Source organism: Ptiloglossa arizonensis, chromosome 5 (genome assembly GCF_051014685.1).
Source record: "Ptiloglossa arizonensis isolate GNS036 chromosome 5, iyPtiAriz1_principal, whole genome shotgun sequence".
NCBI classification, from domain to species: domain Eukaryota; kingdom Metazoa; phylum Arthropoda; class Insecta; order Hymenoptera; family Colletidae; genus Ptiloglossa; species Ptiloglossa arizonensis.
In genome coordinates this window covers 9,275,147-9,293,307 of record NC_135052.1, presented here as the reverse complement: position 1 = coordinate 9,293,307, position 18,161 = coordinate 9,275,147, and the positions used below count along the sequence as shown (strand labels likewise).

At 38.2% G+C, this 18,161-nt stretch overlaps 1 protein-coding gene across 4 annotated transcripts in view; it reads right to left on the bottom strand.

The window, feature by feature from the left end:
• LOC143146742 (echinoderm microtubule-associated protein-like 2) overlaps nt 1-18,161 on the bottom strand; it is a 61,259-nt gene that overhangs the window by 20,374 nt on the left and 22,724 nt on the right. Inside the window, exons 1-7 of one of the 4 annotated variants that reach the window (XM_076311329.1) lie at nt 16,903-17,501; nt 12,773-13,185; nt 9,222-9,452; nt 6,389-6,551; nt 3,898-4,011; nt 1,782-1,910; nt 493-561 (exon numbers count right to left, since the gene is read on the bottom strand). In XM_076311329.1, coding sequence (XP_076167444.1) covers nt 493-561; nt 1,782-1,910; nt 3,898-4,011; nt 6,389-6,551; nt 9,222-9,452; nt 12,773-12,824 — 758 coding nt within the window. In that variant the 5' untranslated portion in view covers nt 12,825-13,185; nt 16,903-17,501. Of the gene's footprint in view, nt 1-492; nt 562-1,781; nt 1,911-3,897; nt 4,012-6,388; nt 6,552-9,221; nt 9,453-12,772; nt 13,186-16,902; nt 17,502-18,161 lie in introns of those variants that run through there. The other 3 variants (XM_076311331.1, XM_076311332.1, XM_076311330.1) reach the window with 3 other exon arrangements.

The window sequence follows — 18,161 nt, the reverse complement described above, 5'->3', positions numbered from 1 at the left end:
GAAGCACGTGAATTTCGTGACGCACCCACCGTAAAAATTCGCATCACGAAACGATCGAGGTATTTCGGAATAAAATGACGACGATTGCCAGTTTCGCTCGATCCCATTAATTTTTCAAAGGCAACTACTTCGCAATTCCCTCCGAATGAAATTGTCCGTATTTTTCTTCGAGTTGGGGATCGGTTTCATTTACACGAACGTTACCTTGAAAGCAGCATTTTTATTCGTTACGTAACGTTCTCCTTGTACGTTCGGCTTACCATTTTCTCCGTTATAGTAATTCCTAACGCACACTCGCGAAAGAAAAGCAAAAGGGAACTGTGGCTCTCGGCGCTCGTTCGCGGAGCAAGTGGCTAAAAAAGTGTATCTTAAAGTTAGTAGTTACACACGTGCAGGGCGCACGTGCCCGGTTTACAGCCGGTGCACGTGGTCGGTTCGCTTCGGAGGGCGAGGAGTAAAAATCGAGTAATGCGAAAATACGTCTTTATTTACCCGTGTTTCATGTTGTTCAGCGCCGGTGGCTTGAAGAGGTTGAAGAGAGACTTGGTGGATGCTGACAATCTATAATAAACGAAAATGCAAACGAAAACCATGCGGTGCAAAAAACGAAAAGAGCGGAACGAACGAAAAAGAAAGGGAGGAAAGGGGAAGAAGAAAAACAAAGAAGAAAAAAAAAACAAAGGAAAAGGGAGAGAAAAAAACAACAACGCAAAAATAACGACACGGCGGCGCGCGGCCGGGTCGAACGTGTTGGTTTTCCGTGCGATTTGCACGTACTCCTCCGCAACGAGGGGAATTATGCACTTCCGTTCGTGTTCTCACGATTCAGTTGACTTTAAAGGGAAGCACCGGCGGGTAGCAAGTGGAAACCAACCGGGAGACAGTTGCTCGCTTTTGACGATTAATGAGCTGTGAATTCAGGAAGCGGATTCCGCGTCGGTGTACATCGTCGATAGTTCGTTGCTCTGGTCGACTGTGTTGATCCGTGGGTGACGCTTCGAATTACGCGCCTCTAAAGCGGAAACCGTCGGGAACCATTCTTTGAAAGCAACTTTCGAAAACTGCAAAAACACTTCATTCTTTCGAGCGCCAGATTTACGAACTGTAGTCAATTACAAACGTTATTCACCCGGGGAACAAAGATTTCTTCCCGACTCTTTCTTCGATAACCTACACGTTCCTTTTTCGTTATTCTATTTACGAGAAGATTCCATCGCGCACGGACGGTTGCAAAATTTCGTACTTTACTTGTCGAATTTGTAAAAATTCTAAGCCGACTTTAGGTATCTTCGAATCGTTATCGAGTCGTTAAATATACGTTAATATCGCTATAGAATCGATACGATCGAAACGAAAAATGCTTCGTAATTTTGCAGTCGAATATCGAAAGACGAAGTGAACGTCTCTTCGAGGTATCGTCTATCCTACGTCTTCGCTTTGAAATGAAATCAATGTTTCTGGAATTCTATTTTAATCGCAATATTTCGATTTTTATTTACATCGAAGCTTACGACACCGAAATTGATACGTACTCTGTACCGCGTTAACGCGTTGTCACGGTGTATTCCACATTTGCTTTCTAGATATTCGAATATGTGACGATTTAAAAGCTGCTTTCGTCCGGGAACACGTTCGACCGCCGCGCGACCAAACAGAAAACGGTTCAAAGAAGCGAAAAGTGCACCGAAAGGGTTCGATTCGTGTCGGTGTGTAAATCATAAGAAATTGACAAAAGCAGGCGAAAGTGCACTCGCTTCGTAGAATATCGATTCTGTGCTTACCTGCTACTGACAAGTTGCGAATTGCTTCCCTGATTTTGCGGAGAATGCGTAAAGTCCCCCGTCGACGACCACCGTTTCGCCCTTCTTAAGCTGCTTTGGGGTGGCCCGTTTGATCTGGCTGTCGGTGATCTATCGAATAACAGGATTACTATGTGACGAGGGAGCTTGTTACCTGCGCTGCAGAATTCCCGCTTCATTGGGCCGAGGCTCAATTACGAAGTTAAACGAAGACTCGGTTCGCCCTCGTGACGCATAAATCTCCTCAATTACTTTAAGACATTGACACTTTAATAGGAAATCGTTACCGAGATCCTTCTAGAAGTTTCGTGGCTTTGGACATCGAAAGTTTTCACATCGGTTAATAGGGACGGTGAAGCACACTCGATCGTGGACACACATCGTTCGAAACTGAATTCCTTTAACGATGACGACGATGGATTATTTTTAGTACACTGTTTCCAGTTTTAGTCGATACACGTTTTCATGGATTACAAGTCGATCCTTTGTTATAGTTTTTACGATGTATTCGGGTAATTTGTTAAATCGTTAGACGACGACACGGGAAGCTTTGTACAAGTAATTTATCTACTGTTTCTTTTTCATTTTAATGTTTCGACAATTGTTTAATTGTTATCGATTCGTTGAATTCGCAAGTAATTTTATGTACAGGTACTAGGAGTTTTGGACACGTTGATGTTTCAGGTGAACGAGAGGATTATTAATTTAATCTTCGATTAAAGATGAATATTGAAATTGATTATCGAATCATCGAACCAGAAAATCATTCATCGACCTTGCGTTTCCGATTAAAACAACTTCAAACACGACCCAGATCGGACTACTTTTAATTATACGAAATTGATTCGAATAACGTTTAATTAAATTTCATCGGAATTGAATTGTGTTTGGACTCATTTTAATTGGAAAAAGATCGTCAATCCGTTGATAATACTCTCGGGCGGATATAATGACAAATGTAAAACTTTAATTGTCAGCGATAAGGATCCTTCGAGTTGACTATAAAAACTGCAGCAGAGATGACTTTGTTCTTGAATTACGCTATAGTGAGAGTTATGGAAAACAGGAATCTAAATATTTACTTTGGATTAGATACGAAAGAATGTATACGACACAATTTGAATGGTCCCGAAGAAGCAATTCGATTAATAGATTTTTTGTTCTCAAGGTATTTTTTTTATGGTTTCGTCCAGTTTTATACAATTTTAACCAGTTTTATCCGCTTTTATTCGGTTTCATTTGGTTTTGGCCAGTTTGACGTTTACCGGTTGCTGTTTGACAGCGTTTTGACGGTTGCCGATCTGACAGTTTTATTCGGTTTATCCAATAAACCGGCAACCGGTAAATGGCAAACCAGATAAAACTGGATAAAACCGGATAAGATTGGATAAAACTGAATAAAACTGGATAAAACTGGATGAAACTGGATAAAACCGGATGAAACTGTATAAAACCGGATAAAATTGGATCTTTCCGATTTTATCCAGTTTGCCGTTTGACGGCAGCTTGTCGATCGCCTTATTTTCAAGATCATTAATATTTTCTTTAATAACAGAATTTAGAAATTCGGAATCAAACAATGAGAAAGTGGAGGTGAAAAGTTTCCTTGAGTGATTGAAGGTGAAATTAGTTTATTTAAATTAGATTAAGTAGTCAAAGTAACCCGCAGAAGCTCTAGAAGCTCTGATTGAACGTCTTTGGTGTTTACTGTCCGTTTCTAAATTACTAAATTCGAGGTCATTTTAAGGTCCTGTGGTTACACACAGCTGAACTTGTTTTCAATATTTTTAAAGCCTACAGAGTAAAAAATATACAAGAATTCGGTTAAGAAAAATGATCGATGATCTTGAAAATTTAGAAAACTGGCCTTGAGAAAAATGATGTCTATCGATTTCTTTGTGGAACTATCTAAATTGTGTCCTATACAGTTTTTGCGTCGTAAAGTCCAAAGGAGTACCTCGACTGTTCTGTTTTTCGTGACTCAATTTGTATAAGAAGACGCATAGATACGCTTAAAGTAATAAAATTACAAGTAATCTGATTTAGAAGATCAGAACACCGAATGGTATGTGAATTAATTTAATTTGAAGGCATGTACCTGGCTACCGGCAGTGGTGTAGCTCTAGGACTTGGCGATGGCACCGGGGAAACACTACTACTACTGGGACTGTCCGAGTGTAACGAGCCAGTTGATTGGTAATGAACCGACCTTCTGAAAGGGAAATTAGATTCACCTCGTTTTCAACATTTACACATTCGTCGTTGCTCGTAGGTGAGAAAAATCTCTAGCTTTAACATTTATAATCAGGACCGTGGCAGAGGCAGAAAGGGTGACGATAGCTGACAGTTTTAAAAGTGAAAGCATCGAAACAGCTATTTTGACACTCTACTATCGGTTCACAAAAATAATTTATATCCACTTTGGTCTTTTTTTTTTTTTTCGAAAATTTCAAAATCAAAATTTGTTACGACGACAACGCTCAAACACCCGTGTATATACCTATATAGGCGATGTATTTCACAATTGCCTCGGGCGCCAAAATACCTAAGCACGCTCCTGCTTAGAATGTGTCAGGTCAGTTCAGAAGTCTTTGCGTATTTAATGGTATGAACTTTATCAGAAAACCACAAGCGTTCATCCTTCAGAAGAAAAATTAAATTCTTATTTATTTTAGGCATTGGTACTCCAATTGGAGAACATACTATGCAGGCTGTATTGATAAAGTTTATGGTAGTATTTACTCTAAAGTTGAGGCAACTTTTTGAAGATCACAATTTTCAACGATTCTTAGACACACTGGAAAGAACAGTGGGCGAGTTTCTGAATGTAAAATGACTGACCGCTACAAAGCATACATCCATGTATTATTTTGTCGACAGGAAAATTTCATACAAGAAATTGGGTAGTTCGTGAATGATGAATACTTTTTATGTATGTGTATGTGCATATTTTCCTCGAATAGAATATAATTGAATAGATATTTGCGAAGACTTATGAAATGATCTAATATTATCACTTGTATCTGAAAGACTATGAATATGACAAAAAGAAAGTGAAGACCAACTGAATATTGCAATTGAGTTAAACAGAATACGTCGTAAAATTGGGATGTACTTCCTGTTTCGATGAAGACAGAACTAAGGGTTAGACTCAAAAGGAAACAAATATAACAATAACTATCTTTCTGTGACCACAACTTCTCTTATAAGTAATTCCATTTTTTCTTTAAACGATAGTCTATGTTTCTTTTACATATATCGATACTTCAGATTTTGTTTTCGAAATATTAATGCTTTACGAGATAATAGAGATAAAAAAGTATTAAAAAACACTGCAGAAAATATTTATCACGCGACGGTAGAAGATTTGAATATCTTGAGTAAATCATATGTCTTATAAATAAATTTGTAGTATTCATTTTTACTCTACTTCGCTTCACTTCGCCCTGCTCCGCTCTTCTCTGCTCTATTCCACTCTACTTCGCTCCACTCCAACTCTGCTCTACTCTACTCCATTCTACTTCGCTCCACTCCAACTCTGCTCTACTCTGCCCTTCTCCCCTCCACATTACTCCGCTCCACTGCGCTCTGCACTGCTCTGTTCTCCTCTACTCCACTCTACTCTGCCCTGCTCTTCTCTACTCTACTACACTCTACTTCGTTCCGCTTCGCCCTGCCCCGCTCTGCTCTCCTCTACTCCACTCTACTCTGCCCTGATCCGCTCTGCTTTGCTCTGTTGCATTCTACATCGCTCCGCCCTGCTCTTTTCTACTCCACTCTAATTCGCTCGACTCCACCCTGCTATCCACCCCTAATACTTTTGTATGAAGAACGACTGAAGAAATTTATCGATCTGAGTAAAAGATACGGTTCTATTTAAAAGGAAAGTGGAACTGCAACTTGCGAGTGCATCGTTTTACGTATAAAATTAGCGAGGCCATGGAGAAACAGATCTTTTTATACCATTCAACTTTTTCATATACCATTATTTTCTTCAACGAAACTGGCAGTACGAACCAACTCAATTGCGTGACGCATTCTGTGTAATCTATTTGTGTTCTGAATAAGGAGAATGAGCCGCGACAGAGTTCAGACGACCAAGTGAAATATTCTCAGCGAGGGACGCGTTAATGGCTTCGTAGTATATATCACATACTCTGAACACTATAAGTCATACTGCTAACTGAGGGGTAATTAATTTGTGTGTACGAGAGGATGATCATTTCGGAGAATTATCAAAAGATTCAACAAATTATTAACGAGATCGTGGTATACATATCGCATAAATACTTGAAACACTGTAAGCCGTACTAATAACTAAAAGTAATGATCACGAAATTGAATTTAAAATTATTTATATGCTTTTTCGTTAATTTCATTAATTACAATTACTTTTCCGTTGTTGTTAATACTATTGATATTTTCAGTAAGCATTTCAGCGATGCGATTTGGATTAGAATGTTCATCGTACACGTAAATGGTTGTTTTTCTCAGTAATGTTTACGTTTTTAATATACATGTATGTATGTCTACAAAGCACTTTCGAGATACGAATCTTAACATTTACACGAGTAAAGAACAAACAATACCTTTGAGGAAGCTGCGATGAATGCGTATAACTGACCGGTCTTCGTGGACTGGAGATTGAATCCCTGACGTCCTGAGAAGATCCTGAGGAAGATGAATTCCTCAGGCAGGAGCCGCTGGTCTGGCGTAAGCGTATGTCTTTTTGGGGCACCGAATTTTGATTACCTAGGGGCACAGAATATCGATTACGCGAGTCTATCGAATGGTTTCAAGACAAGTGACTAATTTTAATGACAATATTCGGTAACACGTTTAATCGAATTGTAACAATTCTCTCTTAAAAGTGTATGTCCAGTCACGTTAAAAGAATTGTACAAAAATATGTACTTATAATTTTGATATACATTGATTCTACTTTTTCTTTACATTGTACCTTAACTTTCCAGTAGAACGTTTGACATTAGACAGATTCCAGTCAAAGAAACAAAATAAATCGTAGAGCAAATAAATTTTTTAAACGCAATCTGTATGGGGTACGATGTTGTTAGAAAGCGCGGTGAAAATTGGAGTGTTGTTTTACACGTATCTGGACGAGTCGACACAGATCCAACATTTCCAAGGCATTAAGTTTCGATTATACGAGAAGAAACGACTGACCGTAACGAAGAACTTGTTTATTGACACCTGTGAGATCTCCTGTAATCATGCGACATAGATCTATACTAATTTAATTTAGCCTTTCACAAGTACAAGATGCATTTACACTGCAAGAAAAATAGTAGAATGTACTTTTAATAAAAATTTTAAGAAAGTACAGCCATCTTTGCTTGCCAAACGTAGTAATTTCACCGAAAGAAATTATTTTCTACGAGTCATGCGTTTCGATTCAATGTTTCCTACGAAACTTAATACAAACGGACTTTAGGTACCAATTGTTCCAAATTTCAGCTACAACGTGATACATATTTCTATTCGACATAAAAAATCAGAAATCGTCTCGTGAAATTTGAGAACGAAGCACACTGATTCTCCGAACCAGTTAATTTTCTTGAATTATCTACGTGTATATAATTCAAGAAGATGGTGCACAATTTTTACAAGAAATTGTTCGACACCAGTGATCGAAATTCATACCCTTAATATATATGCTTTCTCCATAGTGTGAAAACTTAGATTGCAGCTTTTCAACGCCGAGTCTTTTCTTTCTTGAAACCACATAATAATACTTCACGCGAGATAAATATGTCAGGCTTGCTCGAATCCGCGAAAATAACAACGTTTCACCAGTAATCTTTATTTAGTGGAAAACATGTCGTGCGAAATTTAATAATTTTTTCCGACACGCCTCGTTGGCAAATGGTTTCTTGAGCCACGACGAAGACACGTACTACTTGTCTAAGAGTGCAATTCGATCTGGAGTTGGGGAATTAAATTTTATCGTTGATATTCCGAACAGAGATAAATATTAAAGTATATGTGAAATAATAATCGATACGAGATAGCTCAGAAATAAAATTTCTCTCGGAAACGCGAGCCATTGGGATGAAATAAATGATCCTGAACGTAAACCAGAGGTAGTCTAGATATTTCTGCATATAAAATTGGTAACTTTTTGAAGCTTTTGGGTATATACCGTGTCGTTTAGAAAAAGTATCCCGATCTTTCGTTACCAGAGCAGTTAACGTAATAAAGCATCTGATGACACATTGCTACTGGTGTGTCTTGTGGTCATCATCTACTTAAGGTACCAGTGCTCGTATCACGGATCATTAGTCACTAGCCACAGATTTTTAATTGGTCGGTCGATCGATTAAAAAATTGGGAGTGTGCATCGGATGGCCTTCGATGCATAGCTAGCTAACGTTTTATTGCTTTCAACTTTTCTCTGTATTTTTTGGATAAGTATCTCTTCGTTCTGATCCTGTCGTTTTGTTGTTGTTGAGTAAGTAATGTCTCTCAAACTTACAATATTCTGTTACAGTCGATTGTATACACGGTATCGAAAGAGAATGAAAGATTAACAGGATTTTTACTCGGTAAAGAATAGTTTATTTTAGAAGAATCAATACTCTCAAAGCTGAACTCAATTTACGGTTTTAATAATGAAAACGATTTGCTTTTTCTGTTCATGGTACGCAGTATACGAACAGAAATAATTATTTTACCACATCCCGTCGTTCGAATATTTTTATCAATCGCAGTATCTACCATTCGTGACGTGTTCGGACGCCTTTTATTACGATTGCCTCGAAACTTTGGAATTTCGTGGCTTAACGCGATCCTTCGTGTCTGGGAAATTTATATCGTTCACTTATACGTTCTGTGGTTCATTTCGAGAAACTACTGCGGAGAGAACGAGCCTGGATCGATACGTAATTCCGGTTCGCTTGATTTCATTGGTAAGTGCTTCGCAGTATTTTATTCCGTTAGACGCTACTGATTACAGGTGTTCTTTTTTTATGAACGATACGAATTACAAAAATGGTTATCGATACGTTTCATAAATCGAGAGTTCTTTATTTTCAATGAGATTACTTTTATCGAATCGAAACTTCTACGTTTCTTCTCCATATTTTTGAAGCGTTGTCAAGTGTTCTACGTAAAAACCGTACCGTCTATAGAAATACACGAGGACCGTACCAGTGATTGGTACTTACATTTTTAGTTCGTTAACGAGACGTCGACGTAAGAAATTACAAGCTCAAAGTTATTAGTAACGTTCAAAGAGAGAACGATTCGCGCTCGGCCAATCTAGTGGCTAGTAAAAGTTGGAAGAAATTAAAGTCTACACGGGAGACAGAAATGGTGCTTAATTATCACCGGTAAAAGTTTCATTAGCCTGCTGGGGGCTCGTCGCGAAGTCTTTGCCAAGGACAGTGATCCTCGCTTACTTACTTCTAAGCGGTACGTGTCCGTTCCTTAAGGGCGAGGACACCATTCTCTCGTTTCTCCTCTCGTTCCTTTCGTCCTCTCTTTTCTCGCGTCCTTCCAGCTGGGCAATTCGCCTTAGCGCGTCCGCGAGAGTAGCGCGAAGACAAACTATCTCGTCTCTCTGCGCCAAGGATTGCCTCTCGAGGTCTGCGACTCGGCCCAACAGGGATCCGGTCTCGCACTCCAGCATCTCGTCTGTAAAAGGGAATTCTCGTTCAACATGTGAAACACAGAAGGACATCCTATGACTCGCGAAACTTTATGGAATTCTGTCACGTTGTAAACATTCGAAGGATATTCTATAAATCCAGGCAATCTATGGAACTCCCCTCCTTAGGTTCCAGACACTTGGGTAGTTCGGTATTCTTAGATTACGACGGGAGTCGCTTTCCAACCGATCTTAAATCAAGCTAACCACCTCGGTCTTCGATTATTCGTAGCCGTGCCCCTTCATTTTTTTTTTTTTTTTTTTTTGCGGCACTGTTAAATACAACCACGGTTGGCTAATTCAGAGAACGGAAACGTTATTGTAATTGAATAAAATTGCGAGTTTAGTGAGTCGAGTACGATATTAAAAAATCCTCTATTACTCGAACATCGAGAAACTCACGTTTCTGTTTATCTATCTTGTGATAAGTTGTACAGTTGCCATCTACCGGCGAATATTTGCCAGATCGAAGAAGGTGATTTTTGGTGTCTTTATTTACGATATGTGGAATCTTTATTTAAGAAAGGAACTGTTGGGTAAGAATTTTTTAACTACTTCGATTATAGAAGAATAAATTAATACATTTGGACTTTTTAATCGATTGATGAGTGGATATTTGGATACCTGTTGAGAGAGAAAAGTGTATTAACGACGCAGCAAGGAACAATGAAAAAATAGATTGCAAATTGCATCGACTGTACGACCTTTAGACGTTGGAATTTGATTTATGAACAGAGAATTGTATTGCAAAATATTAATCGCTAGCGAATGTTCGTGAGTACACCCTAACCGAGATTGCGCCCGAAGATTTAATAAGAATGCACTTGAAGATGCATTTCGGCACATGGCGACTCGTGAAACGAATGTGTCCCTTACGAGTGTCCCGTGGTTGTGTGGTGTGAATATGTGAAGTCTTAAGAGTGCAGGGCGATTGAGAATCGCTTGTTAGCCGTTAATAATCTATCTGTGAGTTCGTTGACAGAGAATCATTAAGATAATTGAATCTGTGCTTGGAGACAAGACCCGCGAGGTAAGGTCTCACTGTAACCGTGAGAAAGTAATAATTAGAGACTTAGCGATTGTTCCGAACAATTTGGTCGATTATTGCAGAAATGTATTATCATTTCGCGAAAGGAGAGATTTCTACAATTTTGATCATTCTGGTCTACTTGAAACTCTCCAATACGATTAGCGAATTATTTTGATAAAGATATGAAAATAAAAAACCATTAAACATATCCGTATCGATTTGATCCAATATATTTAATCGCGAACGAAAAAAATTGTAAACGGTTTACCCAAAAATTTTGCCACATTTGAGTAAATCTCAAGCTCCAAGATTTTGATTCGTTCGTTTCTTTTGATCTCTTTTAGTTTCTATGGAACAGTTGAGAAATTTAATCGAACGCAATAACGGGCAAACCTATCCATCGAAATTATTAACAGTACAAAGATTTCACCGAGAAAGTAATTTCGTTACTATAACGGAACTCGGTGCCGTGAATCTACAAGGCTTCCATAGCTTCGTAAGGAGTATTCTCTTACTTCGTGTTACTTAAGCGTCCAGTACAGATAAGAAAACAACACAGCTATAAGCTTCGAGTATGGAATGCGCTTAGAAACGACATTTACGACGTATGGTGTACGGTAATATGAAAGTGTCGTATCTCGGAAGAATGTCGTATGTTACGGACACTTTTTTCTTATCCCGTAACTGCTTCTCGTGTCGTGCTGCAGACCACGGGGGTAAAGCAAAAGGAAGAGGTAGATAACAAGAGAAGCAAACGCAGGAGGAGAAAGATACACGTATAGATAATGGCTGTACGGTGTTTTGAGAAACACGAAACCAGAACAGGAGTTTTCTATGCACCATTAACCGAAAGAGTTGTTTTTTCCCCTTTGTCTGGAAATAAATTGCTTTCATCGTTGCTTAATGTTGTTTCGTGTGACTCAACGAGGACTCTGCTGCTGCGACAGTTTGAAGAGCAAACGGTGAAAAATTGGGTGAAATAAAATATTGAGGCAGGTCAACTTCCCTAATTGACAAGGGAAAACTCTGGTTAATGCTCCGGGGAGCTATACGCAATGTGAAGGAGCGAATGCAAGGGTCGAATGATGAAGTACTGTAGAATATTTACCACGATACTGATAGGATGTACCATTTTTGGTATCAAGAGGAAGATTATTGCATTTTGTCCTAGATCTGGTAGCTAGACATTTCAGTAAGGATTAGATTCAATCTTAAGTTACTTGTTTCAACAATCTCCAATGTTAGGACAATTTAAATTGAAAAAAATGATTTCAATAGTAAATGTTTCACATTTTTGTTAGGACTGAATTCTTTACCATCAGATGGTTACTATCTTTTCTTATTAGGGAAAATTATTTCACAGATAAAAAGATGATAATTATATTTAACGTAGAACAGTGTTTCTTAATGAGCATTTTCTATGGATAATTAACATCAGAGGTACAAAAGTCCTCGAGTTTCAGTACTTTGCAATTTAAATTTCAGACAATTTTACGCGATACGTATTGTAATCATTTTCGTATCGTAGATTTACAAATTTTGACGTGGAGAATTTTTTACAACGATCGCAAAGAGAAACAGACGTTCGAAAGCATAGTGTACACTCGAGCATAACAGAGACACGCCCGAATAAAAATGTATCAAAGGAGTTTCTTTCTGGAAAAGAATGCAATCTAAAGTGTATGTAAATAGAAACGAATCGGATAAGGTGATCCAATTAGAAACAATAGTACGGATTAACCTTCGAACTGTGTTACGTGTGCAAACATGGAAATCTAGGTCACTGAAATCTACGTATACACGTAAATACGGTACGAATTGCATTATTTCTTCGTTTCCTTTGTCTTTTCTAATAAGTCGGTCTTGCAATCGCACGAGCAATTTTTTTTCTCGTACCGCCATTGATATAACGTCAAATATAAACGACTAAAATTAACTCGAACGTGTGTACGTGTCCATAATTATCTTCAAGAAAAATTACTACGAAAGAAATGTTGCATTCTCTGTTCTTTAAACCGCGTTATTTCCACAACGTTGATATCTCTTTTGGAATAATATAAAATTACAAATTAAATTTTACATTTCCTGTCTTTGAAATCGTACGCTTCGGTAACGTTAATAACATCCTCTTTAAAATAATAGGAAACTATAAAAGAAATTCACCGACGTTCGAATTCTGTCGTGTTTCCGCAACGTTGATACCATTTTTCAAATAGTGGGAAGTTCGATTCGTGAGGAATCGGAAAAAAAAGTGTTAAAAATTCTAGCAATACTCACGCCACGCCTGCTCCGCTTCATCGATGGTGTCCATCGTGTCCGGCGTGGACATTGCGATTAACCCCTCGCGATGACCCCGACGTATTAATACGTTATTCAATTGAACTGATTAACAAGCGCAAACAGAGCCAATGTACTGTCTCGCACCATGTCTCCTCGACCGAGTGACTTTTCTTGCGAACCACGAGACAAACGCGCACCCGATAAACCGGAGGAGCCAATTAACACGCTTAATTGTTTCGACGTAATATTAATTTGCGATTTTTAGACTCGGCTCGATAATCGATCCGTCTTGACCCCGTAGACTCGCCGACCAATCGATTTCGTTCTTCGATCGTAGGAATCGTTTCTTCCGGAATGTTTTCCTTGTCGCGCAATTTGACGAATTTTCGTTGATACGCATGATTCGCTTTCTGCTCGAAAAGAGATAATGCTGTACTTAAAATACGTTTCGCGTACAGACTGTCAAACAATGGCGCGAAACGATTAATAATTCTCGCCAATTACCTCGGTGTTTGTACAAATTAAGGCGACGATTTTTCGGAAATTATTGAAATACACTCGGGAATATTTTTGCACGTGTGTGTACCTCGGCTGAATAAATACGATAAAATATTTTTGTCCCCGATACGAGAGTTGCAAACGCAGTATGAAAAAAAAGAGGCAAGAGTAAGATATACTCGAGGATCGAAAAGTTTAATTTCAAGACGCGATTTTATACAAAGATCGTAAACATTTTTATTCGAGTTCACAGAAACCCGAGAATATTTCGTGGGAACGAGTCAGGTTCGCGAGATCGATTTTCTTTTGAAATTTTCCTTTCGATTTTCTCGAACAGCGGAAAAATTATTGTAAACGACACAACGAGCAATGAAAAGCAACGATGCAATGAAATTTGTATCCGAGAAGGATACTGTTACCTATTTAACGAAACAAATGCAGTGTTATTCAAATTGAACCTAGCCAAACTATAAGCACGGAAGTTTATTGTCAGCTCGAAGTATTCAATACACAGTTAGTAAAGAAACGATCGGCATTAGTGAACAAACGAAAGTTTCATTTTACCATGCTAATGCACAGCCGTATCGCACGAGCAACGTTCTAAAACAAATATGAAAAAGTTCAACGTAGAATTTGCGTCTCTTCGTCTGTCCAAAAATTAACTCAAGCGATTCTATCTGTTTAGAGTCCACAAAATTACGTAATAGGCCAAACATCCTGAAAAAGAAATGATGTCAACAGAGTAACGCCTATTTAGCATAAAAGCTATTACCATCTTTAATGGTACTCGAAACGTGCTTCCAAGATGTATTATTGTAGATAAAGAAGAAATATATGCACATAATCGGGTAAATAATAATCAACGAATCTCTTGGAATAATATCTAAAAATTACATATAGATTCCTGACGATACTCTTCGCTTATATTTCTCCTTCGAAAGCCATAACGCTTTGAAATCTTCGGTTAAAGATTTCACTGAACACTATGCATCAACTTATGAACCGATCTAATGCAAAGATAGACAAAATTACAGAATTACTAATTCGCAAAATCAATTAAAACAAATTCAAACTGCTAGTTGAATAAGAATTACAATTTCAACGATCAAATGAAATATTTCACAACGAACGGATAAAAATTAACCGTCCGTTCGAAAAAAAACCGTTCGATTCTTATCTGTGCGGTTTTCCATTACAATAACATTTTTCCCATCTCTGGTCCGACGTGTGAATCTTAAAATCAGCAGAGAAATTAATCTCGACTGCCATCGAGTGTAATCCACGAAACACATCCAGCTAAAATATGCGATAGAAAGCTGATCTTCAACTTGAATGATACATTTCGAATGTATTGTATAAAATTCACAATTAAACATTGTATTCGTCCGTTGAAACGGTACCGGTAATTAATGCACCGTGAAACGCAGCCGGGAAAATTTTCTACGCGACGCGTCGCGACGTTTAATAGTTCGATGGGCTAAAAATCGCAAGTAACGTCGATGTATTCCAGCCAATTAGCGGGCTACAATTAATACGGGGAAAGTTCGGCGTCATTGAATCCAGAGAACTTCCCTAATGAACGCGACACAAGCGATCGCGAGCCAGAAGGATGGCTGGCATCGTTTCTGGAAACCGGCGGGAAGGTGAATGAAAGGCGAATTCATTGAAAGTGAAACGTGCACGCAGCCATTACAGATCGCGATAAACAATTTCTACGGAACACGCCACGCGACTCACCGCGAGGCGATGTTATGCTCGGAGCATTAGGCTAGTGTTCCTTCGAGCTTTTTTGACCGTTGTGAGCCATTTAAACTGAATAAAAAAAAAGAAAAGGAAAAAAAAAAGGAAAAACGTATCGCGTACAACCATTGCTTTGAGAGCGATCTCCCCACGAAAATATTCCCCGTCAACATTCACCGTAACGAATTTAAATTTACGAAGATAAAATTGTATATTCAAACGCGAGAAACGCGTAGATAAATATAGATCGCATCTCATCGATAAATTTCAAAGAATAACGATTATTGGTTCGTATCGTGTCGGTATATCGTATAAAAAGTGCACATTTATAATTCGATATAAGTGTAGAAAAGTATTTTTATAAATGATCTTACTTAATATCGTTATATATTTGTTTACATAGAGGACAAATGCAGGTGAAATTTACTGTGCGTATTACAAATTTTTCGCGAGTCTTCGAATTGTAATTTAAAAGTACAGTATATTTACTAATAACAATATTCGTTCAAGTATAGTCAAAATTTGTCTTGTCGTTAAGAAATTCGGTCAATTTTGTTATTTCATTGATTGTTAGTTTTACGTATACCAACCGACAGAAACATTAATTTCCGTTCACTAACGAATACAAATATTTTCAAATTGTAAATGTTAAAGATGCATTTGAATTCGATCGATATTTTAAAAAATACTAATTACCTTACGAACTTTTTACGTTTGTTAATCTGGGATTAGTTAACGATAGAAATAACAACAAGACCGCGTGCGAGATGATCTTTCTTATTGCACATTAATATTTCTTAGCAGCTAACGTAATCTGAAACGACTCCTACAACGTGTCACCAGGGTTAGAAGTAGAATACGAGCATTATGTAAGGCTATGTATCTTTCAAAGATATGGAAGAGCGTTTGGTATTCCTTTTTCTATTTGAGATGATAACGGTGCAAGATAAATTATAATCGTCCAGTTAGCTGAAAAATTCAACGTACTGTGTAAACATTCAATAGCTTTCGAGTCTCGTCGTTGCTTCTATATCGTCCAGCATCCAAGAAAGTTTTCAACCCATAAAAGTGCAAATACACGTGGTATATTGTAAAGAGGAATATTCTCTTTAATAAATTCCCTATCTGTTATGCATAAAGTTAACCAATGTTAGTTAAGTGCTTTTTAATCTTTGAACACGATGCATACATTTCGGTAAACATATTTCAAGAAATTTTGTGCACTGTATTTTCAGTTCAACAATTGATAAAGTATTTATTTTCTACACGAAGAAAAAAGTGTATAAATTTCAATTAAAAGTAATACGTTTAATTTGCGTATCGACCAAAGACTTTCGTATAGAACTAGTTTCTCAACGATACAGAAATAATTCGATATTGATTCGTTAAAATTTTAATTAAAAAGATTCCAGCGAAGGAAGACACGATTTAATTCGAAATACGATGACGTGTAAAGAATTTATTTTCGTCGGCTCGAAAACCGTCGAAGTTGCAAACTTTCGATAAAAATATCCGAGTATTTGTAAATACAGCTGATCGGCAAACATTTTTTCGACGCGCAATCGAGCGATTTGGAGCAAAGAGTATCGAAAAATTTCTTTTTACCGTGTCATATCGACGACAAACATTCTGTATAACGATCCCGTTAGTTTCAAACGTTATTGACAACAGAAAACTCGTATCGAATCGTCGGTTCGTATCTTCGAAAACATTTGCGCAAAGTTTCCAGTAAACAAATTAATAAGCAAACTATTCGAGTACCAGACGTTATTCGAATCGTCGACGAACCGCAAGTGTAACAACGTTTCCAAAATTTGTACAAGCACCGAGACAAAAAAAAAAAAAAAAAAAGAAAAGAAAAAGAAAGGAAACTCAAACGGAGCGATTACCCTAAACGATCGAAAATATGTTCTCATCGAGAAGAAATTGTGGCTCCCAGCATCGCTCCGAAATCTCTCAATTCGAATTCTGCTCGCGTCCACATGGAAATCTTCGTTTTCCCGTTGGAAACGAGCTCGACTCGACCTCGAAATAAATGAAATTTCTAAAAGTCCGATCCACTGATCGGTGTTTCTCGTGGAATCTTCATCGATAACACTGTACCACTCCGAGATAACGTGTCGAAAACTTCGCACTGTTGATGTCGCAACCAGCTTATCGCACTTACGAGCCGCTATCAAAAACGTAACACGGTGTCAGATTCAACGAACATCTTCGATCACGATTCGTACGACGTCTGAGAATTAACGCGGCCGAGTGTCCCTCGAAATAATGCTCAAAAGAGAAAACGATAGAGAAAGAAATGAACGGTCTCACCGCGTCCACGACGATCACGCTCGCGACCACTTTGAACCCGAAGAATCGCTTCGATCGGTTCTGAGCCCACAGGGGCTTTGCACTTTCCCTCGAGTTTTCCCGTAGTTCACAGAAGGACAACCCAGACCCGTGGTTTCCGTCACGAGAGCGTGTGACACGTGTGTTTTCCGTGCGGCCGCCCCAACGTTACTGTCAGCCCGAATGTACAACTGCTTAGGCGCGATCAATACGTTCTAGATACTCCAGATGATCCAGATGAACGCGGCTACGCAACGCGAGCCATTGACAGGGCTTGGGATAACCGTTTCGATACGTACACGGGAGATGAACTCGTGTGATTAAAATGCGTGACTTTTTTTCGATGTACAATATTTCTCTACGAACGATACCGTATTCTTGTGTGAAAATTATCGTACCGAATCGCCCGTATCTCGAATACGGAGTCACCTGAGCGGAATCTCAGTCAGCGAAATTACTGTGGCGTAATACGAAAACTGTAGCGTGTATTCTGAAATTGTACGATTACTTTCCATTGGACCAACAAATACATGTCCAGATAGCATTATTGTTCGTTGAAGTCGAATTGTTATTTTGTACTCCCTACTGTTTATAGTGTACACTTTTACGTTGGTAACAGTTGAGGTAGTGTTTTTTAAATTTTTTGAAAAATATCCTCTCGAAAGAAAGAGAAAGTTTCTGTGCTCGAAACAAATCGGAGTTTCAATGAAATTAATGTGTCAACGAAGAGAGATATTTTTTATATTTTTGTCGATTGAAAAATTTTCTGTGCCTTCTTTCCTCTCCCTCAGATAATACCACTAGGGGTTGCGGT